The following is a 17,351-nucleotide window of genomic DNA, read 5'->3' as shown; positions in this document are numbered from 1 at the left end:
CAGAAATGTCATTGGAACAAATGACAGTTGTGTCTAACTGCTGTCTTCAATGACTGGGTCGCATAATAGGATTGCCAACTCTGGCTGGACACATTCCAGGAGATGTCATCACATGACCCCCTATCTTCAATTACCCCTCTCTCAAACTCCTATCATTGGTTACCCAAAATGTCAATCATCAATGAGCTTCAGCTTCCAAAGGCTTTTCACAGTATCACAGAGTCACAGAATTTTAATGGCACAGGAGGCCATTCGGCCCATCGTGTCTGCACTGGCTCTCCAAATGAGCATTTTGACCTAGTGCCATTGCCCTGCCTTTCCTCTGTACTCCTGTACCTTGTTTCTATTCAGATAGTCATCTAATATCCTCTTGAATGCCTCGATTGAACCTGCCTTCACATCACTTCCAGGTAGTGCCTCCCAGACCCGAACTACTCACTGAGTGAAAGAGTTTTTTTCTCACATCAAATTTGCTTCATTTGAAAATCACTTTAAATCTGTGCCCTCTCATTCTTGATCCTTTTACGAGTGGGATCAGTTTCTCCCTATCTACCCTGCCCAGCCTCCTCATGATTTTGAACAACAATATCAAATCTCCTCTTCACCTTCTTCTCCCTGAGGAGATCTGTCCCATTCTCCAATCTATCTTTGTAACTGAAGTTTCTCATTCCTGGAACCATTTTTGTAAACCTCTTCTACACTCTTTCCAATGTGCTCACATCCTTCCACACCCTGTTGTGGTGTTTGACTTCTGAAAATATGGGCGCCTTGGTTTTTAAAGGTGTATTTATTAACTGCTTGCCTCTTTAGGGATACATTTATTCACTGCCTGAATAACTCCACACTTCATTGAGTGTGTTTGCAAGCTGCTTGCCCCTTTAAGGGTGTATTAGTTCACTGCCTGCCCCTCTAAGAGTGTGTTTGTATGGTTGCTGTTGCTTTAAGAGAGCATTTCCAGACTGCCTACCCTTTTAAATGCACATTTACCCATTGGCTGCCTCTTTAAGGGTGCATTTATTTTTCTGCCTGCCCTTTTAAGTGTGCCTTTGCATGTTGCTACAGTGTGTGAGGTTGGCACAAGGCAAGTTAGCATGACATAGAATGAGAGTAGATCTCATGGTAAGGGTAGCTGCAAGCAGGAGAGGATAAAATCTCTGCCTACCCCTTTAAAGGCTCGCTTGTTCTCTGCCTGCCTGTTTAAGTGCACATTTTTTTTTCTCTGCTTGCCCCTTTAAGGGTGCATTTATTCTCTGCCTGCCCCTTTAAGGGCAGATTTAATCTGCCTGCCCCTTTAACAGTGCATTCAATCTGCCTGCTCCTTTAAGGGTGCATTTATTCTCTGACTATCGCTTTAAGGGTGTATTTAATCTCCGCCTGTATCTTTAAGGGTGTAGTTGTTCTCTGCCTGCCCCTTTAAAATGCATTTAATCTGCCTGCCCCTTTAATGGCTTATTTACCCACTGCCTATCCCTTTACACATGCATTTATTCTCTGCCTGCCCCTTTAACTGCGTATTTATCCTCTGCCTGCCCCTTTAACTGTGTATTTATTCTCTGCCTGCCCCTTTAGGTGTGCATTTATTCTCTGCCTGCCCCTTTAAGTGTGCACTTATCCTCTGCCTGCCCCTTTAAGTGTTTAATTATCCTCTGCCTGCCCCTGTAAGTGTGCATTTATTCTCTGTCTGCCCCTTTAAGCATGTATGTTTTCCATGCCTGCCCCTTTAACTGTGTGTTTATCCGGTGTCTGCCCCTTTAACTGTGTGTTTATCCTCTGCCTGCCTCTTTAAGTGTGTAATTTATCCTCTGTCTGCCCCTCTAAGTGTGTGTCTATCCTCTGCCTTCCCCTTTAACTGTGTGTTTATCCGGTGCCTGCCCCTTTAACTGTGTGTTTAGCCTCTGCCTGCCCCTTTAACTGTGTGCTTATCCTCTGCCTGCCCCTTTAACTGTATGTTTATCCGCTGCCTGCCCCTTTAACTGTGTGTTTAGCCTCTGCCTGCCCCTTTAACTGTGTGTTTAGACTCTGCCTTCCCCTTTAACTGTGTAGCTATCCTCTGCCTGCCCCTTTAACTATATATTTAGCCTATGCCTTCCCCTTTAACTGTGTATTTATCCTCTGTCTGCCCCTTTAACTATGTATTTATCCTCTGCCTGCCCCTTTAACTGTGAATCTATACTCTACCTGCCCCTTTGACTGTGTATTTATCCTCTGCCTGCCCTTTAACTGTGTATTTATCCTCTGCCTGCCCCTTTAACTGTGAATCTATACTCTACCTGCCCCTTTGACTGTGTATTTATCCTCTGCCTGCCCCTTTAATTGTGTATTTATCCTCTGCCTGCCCCTTTAACTGTGTATTTATCCTCTGCCTGCCCCTTTAACTGTGAATCTATACTCTACCTGCCCCTTTGACTGTGTATTTATCCTCTGCCTGCCCCTTTAATTGTGTATTTATTCTCTGCCTGCCCCTTTAAGTGTGTGCTTATCATTTGCCTGCCCCTCTGAATGTGCATCTATACTCTACCTGCCCCTTTAACTGTGTATTTATCCTCTGCCTGCCCCTTTAACTGTGTGTTTATCCTCTGCCTGCCCCTTTGACTGTGTGTTTATCCTCTGCCTGCCCCTTTAACTGTGTGTTTATCCTCTGCCTGCCCCTCTAACTGTGTGTTTATCCTCTGCCTGCCCCTTTGACTGTGTGTTTATCCTCTGCCTGCCCCTTTGACTGTGTTTATCCTCTGCCTGCCCCTTTAACTGTGTGTTTATCCTCTGCCTGCCCCTTTGACTGTGTGTTTATCCTCTGCCTGCCCCTTTAACTGTATGTTTATCCTCTGCCTGCCCCTTTAACTGTGTGTTTATCCTCTGCCTGCCCCTTTAACTGTGTGTTTATCCTCTGCCTGCCCCTTTAACTGTGTATTTATCCTCTGCCTGCCCCTTTAACTGTGTATTTATTCTCTGCCTGCCCCTTTAACTGTGTATTTATCCTCTGCCTGCCCCTTTAACTGTGTATTTATCCTCTGCCTGCCCCTTTAACTGTGTGTTTATCCTCTGCCTGCTCCTTTAAATGTGTGTTTATCCTCTGCCTGCCCCTTTAACTGTGTGTTTAGCCTCTGCCTGCTCCTTTAACTGTGTGTTTATCCTCTGCCTGCCCCTTTAACTGTGTGTTTATCCTCTGCCTGCCCCTTTAACTGTGTATTTATCCTCTGCCTGCCCCTTTAACTGTGTGTTTAGCCTCTGCCTGCTCCTTTAACTGTGTGTTTATCCTCTGCCTGCCCCTTTAACTGTGTGTTTATCCTCTGCCTGCCCCTTTAACTGTGTGTTTATCCTCTGCCTGCCCCTTTAACTGTGTGTTTATCCTCTGCCTGCCCTTTTAACTGTGTGTTTATCCTCTGCCTGCCCCTTTAACTGTGTGTTTATCCTCTGCCTGCCCTTTTAACTGTGTATTTATCCTCTGCCTGCCCCTTTAACTGTGTATTTATCCTCTGCCTGCCCCTTTAACTGTGTATTTATCCTCTGCCTGCCCCTTTAACTGTGTGTTTATCCTCTGCCTGCCCCTTTAACTGTGTGTTTATCCTCTGCCTGCCCCTTTAACTGTGTGCTTATACCCATTAAAGCAGCTCGAATCGCTCCGCCCGGCGGTAGAAGGAGTTGTTTCCGCAGCCCGAGTGCGGAGAGAGGGGCTCAGAGCCGGAGCAGTGGGTCCGGGAGCGGAGCCGGAGCCGGAGCCGGATCTCCCGACATGGAGGAGCCTGTTAGTGTGACGGGACTGCCCTCCTCCAGCCGTGGGGTAGTTATCCAGGTCCGGGAGAAAAAGAGCTGTCTGCGAGCAGCCATCCCCTACATGCCTTTCCCACTGGCTGTCTTCTGTCTCTTCCTGAATACCTTCATCCCAGGACTGGGTAAGGGCCCTTTAAATCCACAGCACAGGGGCAAATTAAACTAATAGCAGAGCTTTATAAAGCTCATCTAACTCTGTCTAATATATGTCTCCCTCTTGAATTCTATTGATATATGTGTCTGTATATATGATAAGATGTCTTGTGTGTATTGTGTGTATCTCATGTAAATGTCTCTGTACATACTCTCTGATGTACATACTCTGTATAGTTATAAAGGTGTGCATATATTACGTATGTTTATATATCATGTGTGTGTGTATATGTGTGTCTCTTGTATGTATATGTCTCTCGTTATATGGTCTCTAATATATATGTTTAACCCTAATAAAAATCTTCCCCCTCTCTCTATAACTGTTCCTCTCTTTAATGTGCTCCTTATGATTCCTGACAGGTAGGATTTTTAGAAATGTATCTAACAAAGTTGCTAACCTCTTGATGATTTGAATTTGTACAGAAGTACTGGATGCCTGTTTGCCATTGTTTATACCCTCCACACGTAGCTCCTTTTTTAGTAGTTTTTTGATTTATTTTCAAATAATTCCTGTCAACTTTTTTTTTTAAATCCAGGCAATTGTTGATTTAACGTGAGTTGTGTGTAGTCTTTCTCCCATGACCCTCATTCAGACTGTTAGATGATTGCCTCTCCTCTCTCATCCCTGTCTTTAATCGCTGTTTCACTCTTCCTGCTGTTCTAAAGGAGAATGTTTTCTCTAATATATTGAATCCATTACTGAGCTTTTTCCCTTGTACCAGAGACATTTGCAGTAGTACTGCGTGTACTCAACCTGTCTCATCATTCCCCAGTTAGCAATAAAATAGCATAGCTAAAGGGGAGCAGACTTCTTGCTGGTACAGCCTTTTTGCACAATTTTCATATGCAGTGCTTTACAGGTGAGGGCATCAACACAACAGAGACAAGGTGCCACACACGCAGACACAGACAGACACACACACAGACACACACAGACGCAGACGCAGACACACACACATACGCACACACACCGACACACACACACACACACCGACACACACACATAGTCTCACCCTCTCTCTCTGCCTCCCCACAACTCCCTCCCTCTTCAGCCTCTCATCCTCTGCTCTCTCTCTCTTTCTTTCTTTCTTTTTTTTTTTCTTTCTCTCTCTCTCTCTCTCTCACTCCCTCCCTGCCTCTCTCCTGACAGTTCGTAGTTGACACTGTGTTAATTATTCAGGCACTTACTCTGTTTGAGAGATGAAGGAGAATTTTTGATACACTCGGTTTGAAAATACTATTCCCCAAGTTTGATATTCGTGACAAATGTGGGAAGGGGAGAGGGCACAAGTTGGAGGGGGCGAAAGGCATGGGGAGAGGAGCATGGGAAAGCGGGGCACACAGTGCGAGGGGGAGATGAGCACAGAGGGGCGAGGGTTACAGGGACCAAGGGGGCAGGTGATGTGAGTGGCATGAGGTGCAAGGAAGGGGAGAGGGGCGAGGGGCTTGCGTTCGAGGGGAGGAGGGGTCACATGGGGGGAGAGGGGCACGGTGTAGGGGAAGGGGGTGTGGGAAGAGAGGGCACAGTGTGGGGGAATGAGGGGCATGGAGCCTGAGGTTGTGGAGGAGCATTGGGAGAGGGGCAAGGGGAGCGGGTATGGTTTGAGGGGGAGGAGAGGGGAGGAGGAGGAGGGTGGGGGGCATGTCTGGGCAAGGGCCGGTTGGGGGGGTGGGAGAAGGGCATGGGGTAAGGGGGCAGGGGTTGGTGAGGTGGACAGGGGGAATGAGGCAGTGGGAATGGGTGGGCACATGGAGAGGAGATGGGGTTGAGGCAGACAGGCCCAGGAAGATGGTGGGGCAGGGACAAAGTGTGGACAAAGGGCACAGGGAAAGGGGCTTGCGGGGGTGTGGGGTGTGAGGGGCATGGGGGAGAGGTGGGAGGGGACGTGGGGTGAGTTGCATGGATGCGCCACTGTTCAGCCTCACTCAGTGGCAGGTGAGCAGAGAGAGGGGTGTGGAGAATGGTTGATCCTTGCACCCCAGGGGTAAAGGCAGACAGAAGGAAATTGGGGAGATTCAGGGATTGCGAACCCTGCCTATTTAAAGGATAAAGTTGCAGGAATATAAGGAAAGAATGTCGGGCTGGGACCAATGGGTTTCTCTCTCAAAGAGCCAGCATGGGTCGATGGGCTGAATAGCTTAACGTTCTATAGCCTCAGCAGGAGTCAGAGCTTTGAGAGGCAGCAGTGAGGCTATTGGGAGAGAGGGGCTGTTAACTCAGAAAGAATTGGGAGTGTTGAGGAGCTGTGGAGTGAATTTTTGGAAAGCGGGTGATTAAACTATAAGATTGAAAATTATTTCTTGGAGTGAGGTGCAAAGTAGAACTGCCCCTTTATATCCTTCACCATGTACACACTCTGTCACAAAACTGTAAGACTTGTTGCTATAGCAATGCCACTTCTCTGAATAGAATTTACATTTGTTTTGCACATAAGAAGGGATGTTACACCATGCCATGATAAAGCTGTGCCTGCCAGCATGGCCATAATGTGGTGAGGTGTTCATGGCACAGCAAGGGGACACGAGGAGATGATTAGGTGAGGTGCCCAAGGCAGCTTTGGGAAATTTGTCTGATGCTGTAGCCCAGCGAACCCCAAAAAGCTAAAGAGAATTTTTACTCATGTGACGTTCAGCCGAAGGAATTTATTGGGTGAGATTGATTTGTAACCGAGCAATAATTGTGGGTGACCTTCTTTCTACATTGGCCTGTTTCTGAGACATACACTCATTCAGCCCCACTGCTCCATGAGGGCGTTTAGCCTCCACATGAGCCTCTCCTGCCCCTCTGACCCTGGTCCAACCCTATCCGCGTAGCCCTCTATTCCCCCTCTCTCTCATGTGTTTATCCAGCTTCCCCCTTCATTTCTGTTTTCCCCTATAGTAGTGAGCCGCACATTCTTGCTAGTCTGTGGACAAAGAGATTTCTCCTGAATTCCCAGTTGGATTTACTGGTGACTATCGTACATTTATGACCCCTAGTTCTGGTATATTCCCTAAGTAGAAAGGGCTTCTCTATGCCTGTCTTATGTAACCCTTACATAACTGTAAAATATATCTGTATCAGATCACTCCTGTTTTCTGGAGAATAGAACCCCAGCCTTTCCCCATAAGGATGCCCTGACTGTTCTGCTATAATCCTTGTGAACCTTCTGATAATATGGAGGCCAGAACCGGCCATAGTACCCTGAGAGTGATCTAACCAAGGCTCGCTGCAAGTTTAGCATAACTTGCCAATTTTTCAATTCTATCCTTCTAGAAATGAGACACTGGGCTAAAAGAGCTATGTAGCAGAGAGGGGGTGGGGTGGAGGGATAACATTCAAAATGTATCCAAGATTACATTGACGTCAGTGTGCAGGTGAAATTCGGCATGACGTGTTGGCCCTCTCTAAGTGGAGGGATTTTTGATATGGAGAACGGGTGGGGGGGAGGGGGGGGGTGGTGGTTGGGTTCTGCGGGGTGGAGAGGAGATAATTCTTTGCATGAGTCAGTAATGAGCGAGCAGACGTTTAAGGTAATCACCAAAAGAGGAGGTTGGGGGAATTCTCTTCTTTTTTATGTTGTAGAGAGGGTTGTTGAAAGATGGAATATCTGAGCAGAAAACAGTGGGGGAATCTGGATTTGTAATGGAAGTGGTTTAAATGAAGAAGAAACAATCAACATGATAAATAAAGTCATGGAAATGAGGCTGAGCTGTGGGGCATCAGTATCGTGGTTATGTTACTAGGCTAGCAATGTAGAGGTGGAAACTAATCGCGGAACAGTCACAGCGCAGAACAGAGGCTGTTCGGCCCATTGTGTCTATGCCAGCTTTCTGCAGGAAATGCATGTTCAAATCCCACCACGGGAAGTTTGGGAAATCGAGTTTAGTTGAAACAACTTTAGAAATTAAATTTAAAAAAAACTTTTTTTTTCGTTTGAAGCCGTGACTAGATTGTAATTAAGTAATTTTGAATAAGAAAGTTTGGATGCTGTGTCTGAGATTTGACTATCTAACTTGCATCTTTGCATAATGTGTGTAGCTTTCACTGGCAGGCGATACAGAGATACCGGGACGGTGTTTCTGACACAAAATACCGCGGATGCTAGAAACCTGAAATAAAAACAGAAAATTCTGCAAATACTCAGCAGGTCTGGCAGAATCTGTGGAGAGAGAAGCAGAGCTAATGTTTCGGTTCTGACGAAGGGTCAGAGACCTGAAAAGCTAACTCAATTTCTCTCCCCACCGATGCTGTCTGGCCTGCTGCATATTTCCAGCATTTTCTGTACAGTGTCCTTAACGTTAGCTATAATAATATAAATGTTAATTGTTAGTAGCATATCATCCAGGCTGATACTGCACTGTGAATACTGGGTGTGATGTTAAATCAGGGCCATGTCTGCCCTGTCAGGTGGATGAAGCACTAGAGACCAGGCATCACCTCTGTATCTGTGTCTCAGCAATGCATGTCTTGCATCACATGCTAAATATTGCACTTTGTGACATCGAACGATCTTTTATTTTTGATCTCGTTCTTGAAAGAGGATAAAGCCAGCTAGCCATTGGAGTCTGAAGCCTGCAAATAGTGTCAGCTTCCATCAGCAGTTTACAACTCCCTCAAGTCACCTGGATTGGATAAATTCAAGTGGCAGGGTTTAAGGGGACAGTCCCAGGTTTGAAGTGGTGAGATCAGCTAGCTTATTTAACCTTGGATATGCTATCTTGCCTTCCCTAATGTGTTTGAACCTCTGTTGTGATATCTCTGGCCGTGTGAGTGCATTCCTTATCTTGACGACTGTATAGCTCTTAATACTCCCTCTTTTATATGGCAGGAGATGGCACACATTAAAGGGATGGATTTCAGTTGCTGGGAGCTTTTTAGAATTCCTCATCTTGCAGCAGCAGATCTGAAGCTACCCATATTTGGACAAAAGAAAATAGGAGAGAATTCTGCATTTGGAGGCTGTGAGGCAGAATTACCCAGCTCCCTGGAAAGACAGGGCCGTAATGCCCAACCCTCCCTCGTGTTCTCGCGCTCTCTCTCGTCGGTCTCAGCTCTGGCCCTTTGTCGGGGCTCCCTGAGGAGCGTCTGGAGTAGGAAGGCTGTGACATGGTGGTCATATTGCTGGACTAGTAATTTAGAGGCCTCAACTAGTTAACATGAGTTCAAATCCACCATAGCTGCAGGAGGAATTTAAATTCAACCAGTTAGATAAATCTGGAATAAACAGCTCATATCAGTGATGGTGGCCATGAATCAAACAGATTTCATTAAAAATCCAACTGGTTCACTGTTGTCCTTTAGGAAAGGAAATCTGCCAATACCCATGTGGCTCTAGCCCCACAGCAATGTGGTTGACTCTTAACTGCCCTGTAGCAAACCACTCTGGGTGTATTCAAGAAGGCAGCTCCCAGCTGCAGAACTGGGGGAAATGATCTCTGAATCCAAACTAAGCTGGTAGAGAGCAAATGCAACTTAAAAATAAATGTCTTCACACAGGAAGGTTGAGATGATGTAGAACTGACTGTGCCAGAGACTGCAGGAAGTGTTTAATAAATGTTTTCTTGGTCAGGAACAGCATTAAGGGATATGGAGAAAAATGGGAGGGATTTGAGATCAGAAGGGCAGAGAACAGCGGTGGGTAACAAAATGGCCACCTCCTGGCCCTGTCTGGCGATTGCTGATCGGTCTTTGTGGGAGTTACAGCTGGGAAACTGCACACAAGCTGTATTCTCCTCCCCATTCATCACCCACTCCATATCCCTTTGTCCTGCTGTTCCCCTTCCCCTTCGTTTCTGCAGCCCCCTCGTTCTCTCTTTCCTTTAAACCAACAATGTAACCTGACGTTGAATGTTCTGGTCTCTGCCTCAGTCACTAGGCTGGGTAGCCGAATTCCACAGCTTCACAATCCTTTGTATACAAAGTTGCTTTATGGGATGTGGGCGTCACTAGCAAGGTCAGCTATTCTCGCCCATCTCTAATTGCCCTTGAATGGAGTAACTTGCCAGGCCATTTCAGAGGGCAGTTAGGAGTCAACCACATTGCTGTGGGTCTGGAGTCACATGTAGGCCAGACCAGGTAAGGATGGCAGATTTCCTTCCCTGAAGGACATTAGTGAACCAGTTGAGTCTTAATGGCAGTCGATGATAGTTTCATGGTCACCATGACTGAGACTTAGCTTAATAATGTTTTTTATTAATTGAATTAAAATTCCACCAGCTGCCAGAGTGGGATTTGAACCTGTGTTCCTGGGTCGCTGGATTACAAGTCCAGAGACATTACCACTGCAAGACGCCACCATCTTCCCCCAAGTTGCTTGTCCTGAACCTGCTGATATTGGTCCAAAGTTTGCTTTTCAGCAGTCTCAACCTGTGCCTCTCTTTGTGGTTTATTTAATGTAACCTTCCCTATTTACTTTTTACTGCTCTGAGCAGCTCTGTTTCTTGTCTGTATTCGCAACTGAACAGTTCCATTCCTTTCTCATAGCTCAGTTCTACTTAGATGCTGCTAGATCCTTGGAAGTACGCCGAGGAAGATACAGGCCACAGAGCAGGGCTATGAGATTGCTTTAGAGAAGAGCCAGCACTGACAAGATGGACCAAATAGCTGTCTCCTGAGCTGTGAACATCTGTGGTTCTACTTAAGATTCACTTTGATTAATCAGCCTTTTCGACGCCCACAAATCATTGAGTAAGAAATATAAACACTTCAGACTTGAGTTATTCCCAATTGTCAAGATCTCAGCGAGCACTTTGGGCACACAAGCTGCTGTGTGGACTTCATTGCTAATTATGGAGATACAGTGCAGCACTGAAGGAGTGCTGTACTGTCAGAGGTGCTGTCTTTCAATGAGACTTTAAACTGAGGCCTTGCCTGCACCGCCACCACCACCCCCCCCACCCTCCCCACCCTGCCTCATGCAGGTGGACCCAAAATTTCCCATGGCACAATTTGAAGGCTGGATTTTGTGCTTAAGTCTTGAACTTGCTGCTTCTGATTTCCTCCAGCCCCGTGTCAGTTGTGGCTCAGTGGGTAGTATTCTCGACCCTGAGTCAGAAGGTTTGGTATATTCGAATCCCTCTCTAGAACTGAAGTGCACCAATCTAGGCTGCTACTCCAGTGCCGTACTGAGGGAGTGCCACACTGTCAGAGGTGCATGGATGAAACATTAAACTGAGGCCTAGACTGCTGTCCTAAGGTAGATGTAAAAGATTACCTGACGCTAATTTGCAGAAGAATTCACCAGTGTTCTGACCAATATTTATCTCTCGACCTATATCATTTAAACGAGATTGTCAGGTCATTATCACAGCTGTTTGTGGGAGCTTGCTGTGCTCAAATTGGTGCACAAACTGGAAGGGCGAGGTATCTCAAAAATTTGAGCATCAAGCGAAGCTAGTCGTTTCACACTGTTACTATGTAGTAGTCACATAAGCGGTATTTTCCACTAACAGGTGCTGCCGTCAAGCCAAAAAGGACGCTCTGACTACCATCTAAATGAGTAATGTGGAATATAAATTTCAGTGCCGATGTGATGCCAGGTATGTAAGCCGTATGACCCAATGACTGATGGATTGTATCATGTAGCACGTCGCCTTGGCTGTTCACAATGGGCAGAGTACTGACCATACTTCACCAGTCTGAGTTGCGAAACTCGGACATAATGTCTAATGCTAGATTCCACAATCGGATAGCACTTGCTGAACAATCTTGAGTGTGCTAAGCATTACAATAACAATCAACTTAAGATCATCAGTCAGGCTTGTGATGTAGCTCACTTATACCTGCTAGAAGCTAAATATATTCATATGCAGGAACCTGTCCATAAGACCAATAAGACACAGGAGCAGAAATTAGGCCATTTGACTCATTTGGCTCCGCCATTCAATCATGGCTGGTAAGTTTCTCAACCCCATTCTCCCGCCTTCTCCCCGTATCCTTTGTCTTCTTCAGGCAAAAGAAATTTATCCAGGCATTGCTTCTTTTTTGAATTGAATAAAGGCATGGGAGTCAATAACTCCTTGGCGCATTTGCCATGGCAATGTCTCGACCAATTACAGCTAACTTGCCCACCAATCAGCACGCTTTTCTCATGCAGTATAAATTATTGCTCTTTTTCAAATTTGGCATTCTTGTGCCTGTCCTGATGTTGCAAGATGAAAAGCTCCAACAGCGAGTCTCTTTTTTCAGCAATACATAAAGGAGTTACTTTGGAAAGTACTGAATTGACTGCCATGTGCCCTGGGATGTCCTGAGGATGTGAAAGGCACAATAGAAATACAGATTCTTTCTTTCGATGCAGTGAAGTCAAGAGATGAGCACACTGAGGATTGTTGCAGAATGTTATGCAGATTGAACCTTGCAAAGAATTACTGAGTGACCCTGAACATTTCCTGAAGCAGGTTCTCTCTCTCTTCCTCTCTCTCTCCTCTTTATATTTTGTAAATATTCTTTGGCCCTCTCCATTATTAATGTGTTTGTTGGGTTTCAATACCTGCTGTGTTTGGTAGGAATTGTGTAAAATAGAGCTACAAATAGGCTCCAGCTGTTGCAGGCCTACTGCTCCCAGTGCTGTGGAGTTAGTCTACTGCCAGGAAATCCCGGCACAGCATCCCTGTCCCGAACCGTGTATCATCCCAGAGCCCCATCATTCATCTTTCCTTTAATTCAACAGTAATGGACTAAAAATCAAACATCCAGCAGGCTAGCAACAATCTCTCCTCTCCTGTTATTTTTTCCAAATAGTGCCCGGGGATCTTCAATGTCCACCTGAGAGAACAGTGTGTTTAACACCTCATTCAAAAAATGGCACCTCAGTGTAGCATTCCCTCAGCACTGTAACACCAAGTGTTTAGTGCTGAAGTGGGACTTGAACCCTCGACCTTCTGAATCAGATGGGAGAGCGCTGCCCACTGAGCCCCGGGTAAGTACTTGATGGAATGAGGAATAGAAGGGCACGTTGACAGGGTTAGGTGGAGAAGAAGGCTCATGTAGAGCATAAACAATGGCACTGACCAGTTGGGTCTAGTTGGCCTGTTTCTGTGCCCCCAAGCTGTCGGAGATTTGATGGGGCAGGGTGGGGGGGAGGTGGAGGGTGGTGAGACCGAGGCCTAGGGTGACCTGCCTACCCTGGCCTTGATTGAAGTCCTTAGGTGGCCAATTATTGGCCACATGAGAACAGCTTCCTGCCTGGCTACAATTTTGAGCCTGCTCTGGCCATGGGTGGGAAAATCAGGGGGAGGTGAGGGTGGGGGGGTGGGGGGGTGGGGGTTGGTGGGGGGAAGTGCTCTGTCTCTGTCTCTCTTTCCTGATCACAGCAAACCCCTCCCCTACCCCTCCCACTGTATGTCTGTCCTCATTCCCCCTCCCCCCGGGGCCTCCCCTCCTGTCCCCAACCCGAGGGCCCCATCGTTACTTTTTGTCTTCAGCTCCCACTTAAACTTGTTGGACGAGGTGTAGTCCCGGCAGTGGCCACCACTCTGGGTTGGCACTGCTGGGGACTAGACAGCTGCCGGCCAATGAGAGGTGTGGGGATGTGTTCCCCGCTTCTTTATCACTGGAGGGGCAGGAGGCTCTGTGTAATTCTTCACTAAATGGTGCCCGACCTCATTTCTACAGAACAGACCCTCGTGTTAAGCATCTCGCTGCCCCACAGTGCAGGGAGCCACCAATGGCTGCCATTCGCACAACCTGGGCTCATTCAGATTGTTGGCAAGTAGCCATGTTTGCATTCCAGAGTGGTGATATGCAACTTCCACACAAGGTATAAGTGCAGCAGGACTTTCCATTGTACATTGTATTTTGATTTTGTCCGTCTCAGGTCAACTGCTGCTGAAACCCACCCCCTTGACTTTATTACTCTAGACTTGGCTGTTTGGGGTACACCTGTCTGGCCTCCCCTCTTCCATGTTCCATAAACTTGAGCTCATCCGAAGCTCTGCCCATGTCTTAACTCGCACCAAGCTCCATTCTCCCATCACCCCTGTACTTACTCACCTACATTGGCTCCCATAGAAACTAGGAGCAGGAGAGGGACATTTGGCCCTTCGAGCCTGCTCCACCATTCAATATGATCAAGGCTGATCCTCTATCTCAACGTCATATTCCTGCTTTCTCTCCATACCCATTAATGCCCCTAATATTCACAAATTTATCAGTTTCTTTCTTGAATATACAGTGACCCGGCCTTCACAGCCTTCAGAGAATTCCACAGGTTGACCTCTGAGTGAAGACATTTTTTCTCAGCTCAGTCCTAAATGGCTTGCCCAATATCCTGAGACTGTGGCCCCTGGCTCTAGACTCCCCAACCAGGGGAAACATCCTCTCTGCATTCAGTCTGTCTAGCCCTGTTAGAATTTTATACATTTCAATCAGGTCTCCTCTCATTCTTCTAAACTCTAGTGAATACAGGTCCAGTCGAACCAATCTCTCCTCATACTACAGTCCTGCCATCCCTGGGATCAGCCTAGTGAACCTTTGCTGCACTCCCTCTATGGAAAGTATATCCTTCCTTAGGTAGAGAGACCAAAACTACACGCAATACTCCAGGTGTGGTCTCACCAAGGCCTTGTATAACTGCAGTAATACATCCCTACTGCTGAACTCAAATCCTCTTGCAATGAAGGCCAACATACCATTTGCCTTCCCAATTGCTTGCTGCACCTGCCTATTTAATTTCATTGACTGGTGTACAAGGACACCCAGATCCCTTTGTACATCCACATGTCCCAATATATCACCATGTAAATAATACTCTGCCTACACCTGGTTAAGCAAAACCTCGGGGTTCTTTTAAAACTCTCATGCTTGTTTTGACTCCCTCTGTGGCTTTGCACTTCCTTTCTCTGCGCTCTCCTCCAGTATTACAACTCCCCCATCTCTAGTTCCCTCCAAATCTGGCTGCTCCAAATCTCCTCCTTTAAGACGTTCCTCAACCCTATCTCCTCTGATGAAGCTTTTGTAAATCTGCCCCAGTATCACCTTGTGTGGCTGGGTGTCAAGCTTTGTTTGGTGGTCACTCTTGTGAAGAGCTTCAGGATGTTTAACTATGTTAAGAGGCACTATATAAATGCAAGGTATTGTTACTGCTGTAGATGAGATGCAGCAAAGGTTGTGTGAGGCCTCCTCACAGATGAGCAGTCGAAATGAAACTGGTTGACTGATGTTGCTTTTGTGACACAGTCTCAGGCTGTTCTCCGCGCGAGTGGTATTATTGGATCGTGCTGTGTTCTCCATGTGGTGGACTGAGTTCAGCCACCAACACTACCCTTCTAGTTAGTCCAGCCAGAGTTTGATGTTGAGGGACTCTGAACTGGCGCTGCTTTGCTGTTAAAAGGTCTGGAGAAGGGTTGTTGGGCCCTTTCCTACAGGAAGTGACCATCAGCTGGCACGTGTGTGGGCGTAAATGTCGCCAGTCATTTGTCTGCCCAGGCCTGACTGTTATTCAGATCCTACCGTTTGGACCAACCATTGTGTGAATGGAGCTCGATGGAGGACAGGTGAACAGAAACATTAAAATAACAGCCATCAGTCTGTCAGTTTTAAGAGAGAACACCACAAAGACATTTGCCAAATCTGAGGTTGTGGGGCAGTTCAAAGTCATCTTGCTGCATTCAAGTGGGGAACCGTGGCATGTTCTTCATTTTGTATCATTATGTGGGAGCTGCCTGTGTGTAGATTGGCTGCCAGGTTCCCTATATTATGCAGAGATGGGTTGTACTGACTGGAATGAAATGAGTGTGATCACAGTTGCCATTCTGTGCGTTCACTGTGCTGTGAATGAAGCTGCTCCTCGGGATTGGTTTGTCTCACTAAGTGTTTACTCCGTCTGTCTTCAGAGACATTGAAGAATCGTATGTGTGATAGACCCTGATATCCAGTCCACAAGGTGGAGCGTTATTGTTGTGCCACTGGGTTACACTATGGTATAGGTCGGTATGGGGGAATGTGAGTCAATTCTTACAGAGCTAAGGCACTCACCCATGAAAGAGCAGCTGACAGGACTGAATTGGGGAAATCTTAAATAAGCCTCTCTCTCTTCTCCCCCCTCCTTTATATAAACCTCTACAGAATGCAGAGAACCATACAGAACATAAAGGGGCCCATTCGGCCCTTTGTCCTTGTGCTGACTCTTTTTGAAAGAGCTATCCGGTTAGTCCTGCTCTTTTCCTTGTAGACTTTCCTTAACACGCATTAATACACCTGCTTCCACTGCGATTTCAGGCAGTGCACTCCACGTTATAACAACTGGCTGAGTTTGATAAACAAAAATTCTCCTCACCTCACCCCTGGTTGCTTTACCAATGTCTTAAAAATCTCCGTTCTCTAGTTACTGACCCACTTGCCAGTGGGAACGATTTCTCATTCTTTATTCTTATCAAAACCCCTCATCATTTTTTGAATTCCTCTATTAAATCTCCCTCCAGACAACTGGGAATGGGCAGTAAATGCTGAGCCTGCCAGCTACTCCCACATTTGGGAATGAATTTATAGAAGGTGTGCCGATTTAGTATGCAGTGAACAGGGAAGATTGAGCAGGCTGGGGCTGCCCTAGGAGTGAGGAAGCTGAGGGATCACCTGTCCGTAAGATGATCTTTAAAGGGTTTGATGGGGTACACGTAGAGAAGGTTTCTCTACTTGTGTGACAGACTAGGACTGTGAGCCATCAATATAAAATAGTCCCTAATAAATCCAATCAGGAATTCAGGAAAAAGCATTTAACTGAGAGTGGTGTGAATGTGGAACTCAGTACTCAGAATAGTTGGGGGCAAATAGTATAGATTTTTTTTTTTTTGCTTTATTCATTCATAGAGTGTGGGCTTCGCTGGCTAGGCCAGTATTTATTGCCTGTTCCAAATTGTCCTTGAGAAGGTGGTGGTGAGCTGCCTTCTTGAACCGCTGCAGTCCATGTGGTGTAGGTACACCCACAGCGCTGTTAGGGAGGGAGTTCCAGCGACAGTGAAGGAACGGCGATATATTTCCGAGTCAGGATGGTGAGTGGCTTGGAGGGGAACTTCCAGATGGTGATATTTCCATCTATCTGCTGCCCTTGTCCTTCTGGATGGTAGTGGTCGTGGGTTTAGAAGGTGCTGTCTAAGGAGCCTTGGTGAGTTGCTGCAGTGCATCTTGTAGATGGGACACACTGCTGCTACTGTGTGTCGATGGTGGAGCAGTAGCTGTGTAAGTTTGTGAGAAAGGAGTTTGCAGAGGGGGTAAGTTGCAGTAGGTTGAGAGGTGGGGGGCTCGAGTGGAGCCTAAAAGCCAGCGCATAGCGGGTGGGCTGAATGGCTTGTTTCTGTACATTCTACGTAACTCCAGCCCTCGCCCGTGGAGCAGCAGTTTGCAAACATCATATTCCTGTCACTGCCTCGGTCAATTCAACCTGATGTCAAACTATGAATCAGATTATGACCACTGCCCGGGAGCGTGGTGGAGACAGGTCCAATCGAGG

General features: G+C 46.6%; 1 protein-coding gene across 1 annotated transcript in view; it reads left to right on the top strand.

The window, feature by feature from the left end:
• Nucleotides 1-3,666: 3,666 nt before the first annotated feature.
• The window catches only part of stum (stum, mechanosensory transduction mediator homolog), a 38,609-nt gene continuing 24,924 nt past the window's right edge, over nt 3,667-17,351 (top strand). Inside the window, exon 1 of the mRNA XM_041188656.1 lies at nt 3,667-3,890. Within this exon, the coding sequence (XP_041044590.1) occupies nt 3,731-3,890 (160 nt within the window). The 5' untranslated portion in view covers nt 3,667-3,730. The remainder of the gene's footprint in view (nt 3,891-17,351) is intronic.

This window comes from Carcharodon carcharias, chromosome 5 (assembly GCF_017639515.1).
Source record: "Carcharodon carcharias isolate sCarCar2 chromosome 5, sCarCar2.pri, whole genome shotgun sequence".
In the NCBI taxonomy this organism is placed as follows: domain Eukaryota; kingdom Metazoa; phylum Chordata; class Chondrichthyes; order Lamniformes; family Lamnidae; genus Carcharodon; species Carcharodon carcharias.
Note: the sequence above shows the minus strand (reverse complement) of the source record. Positions and strands in the feature narration are given on the sequence as shown.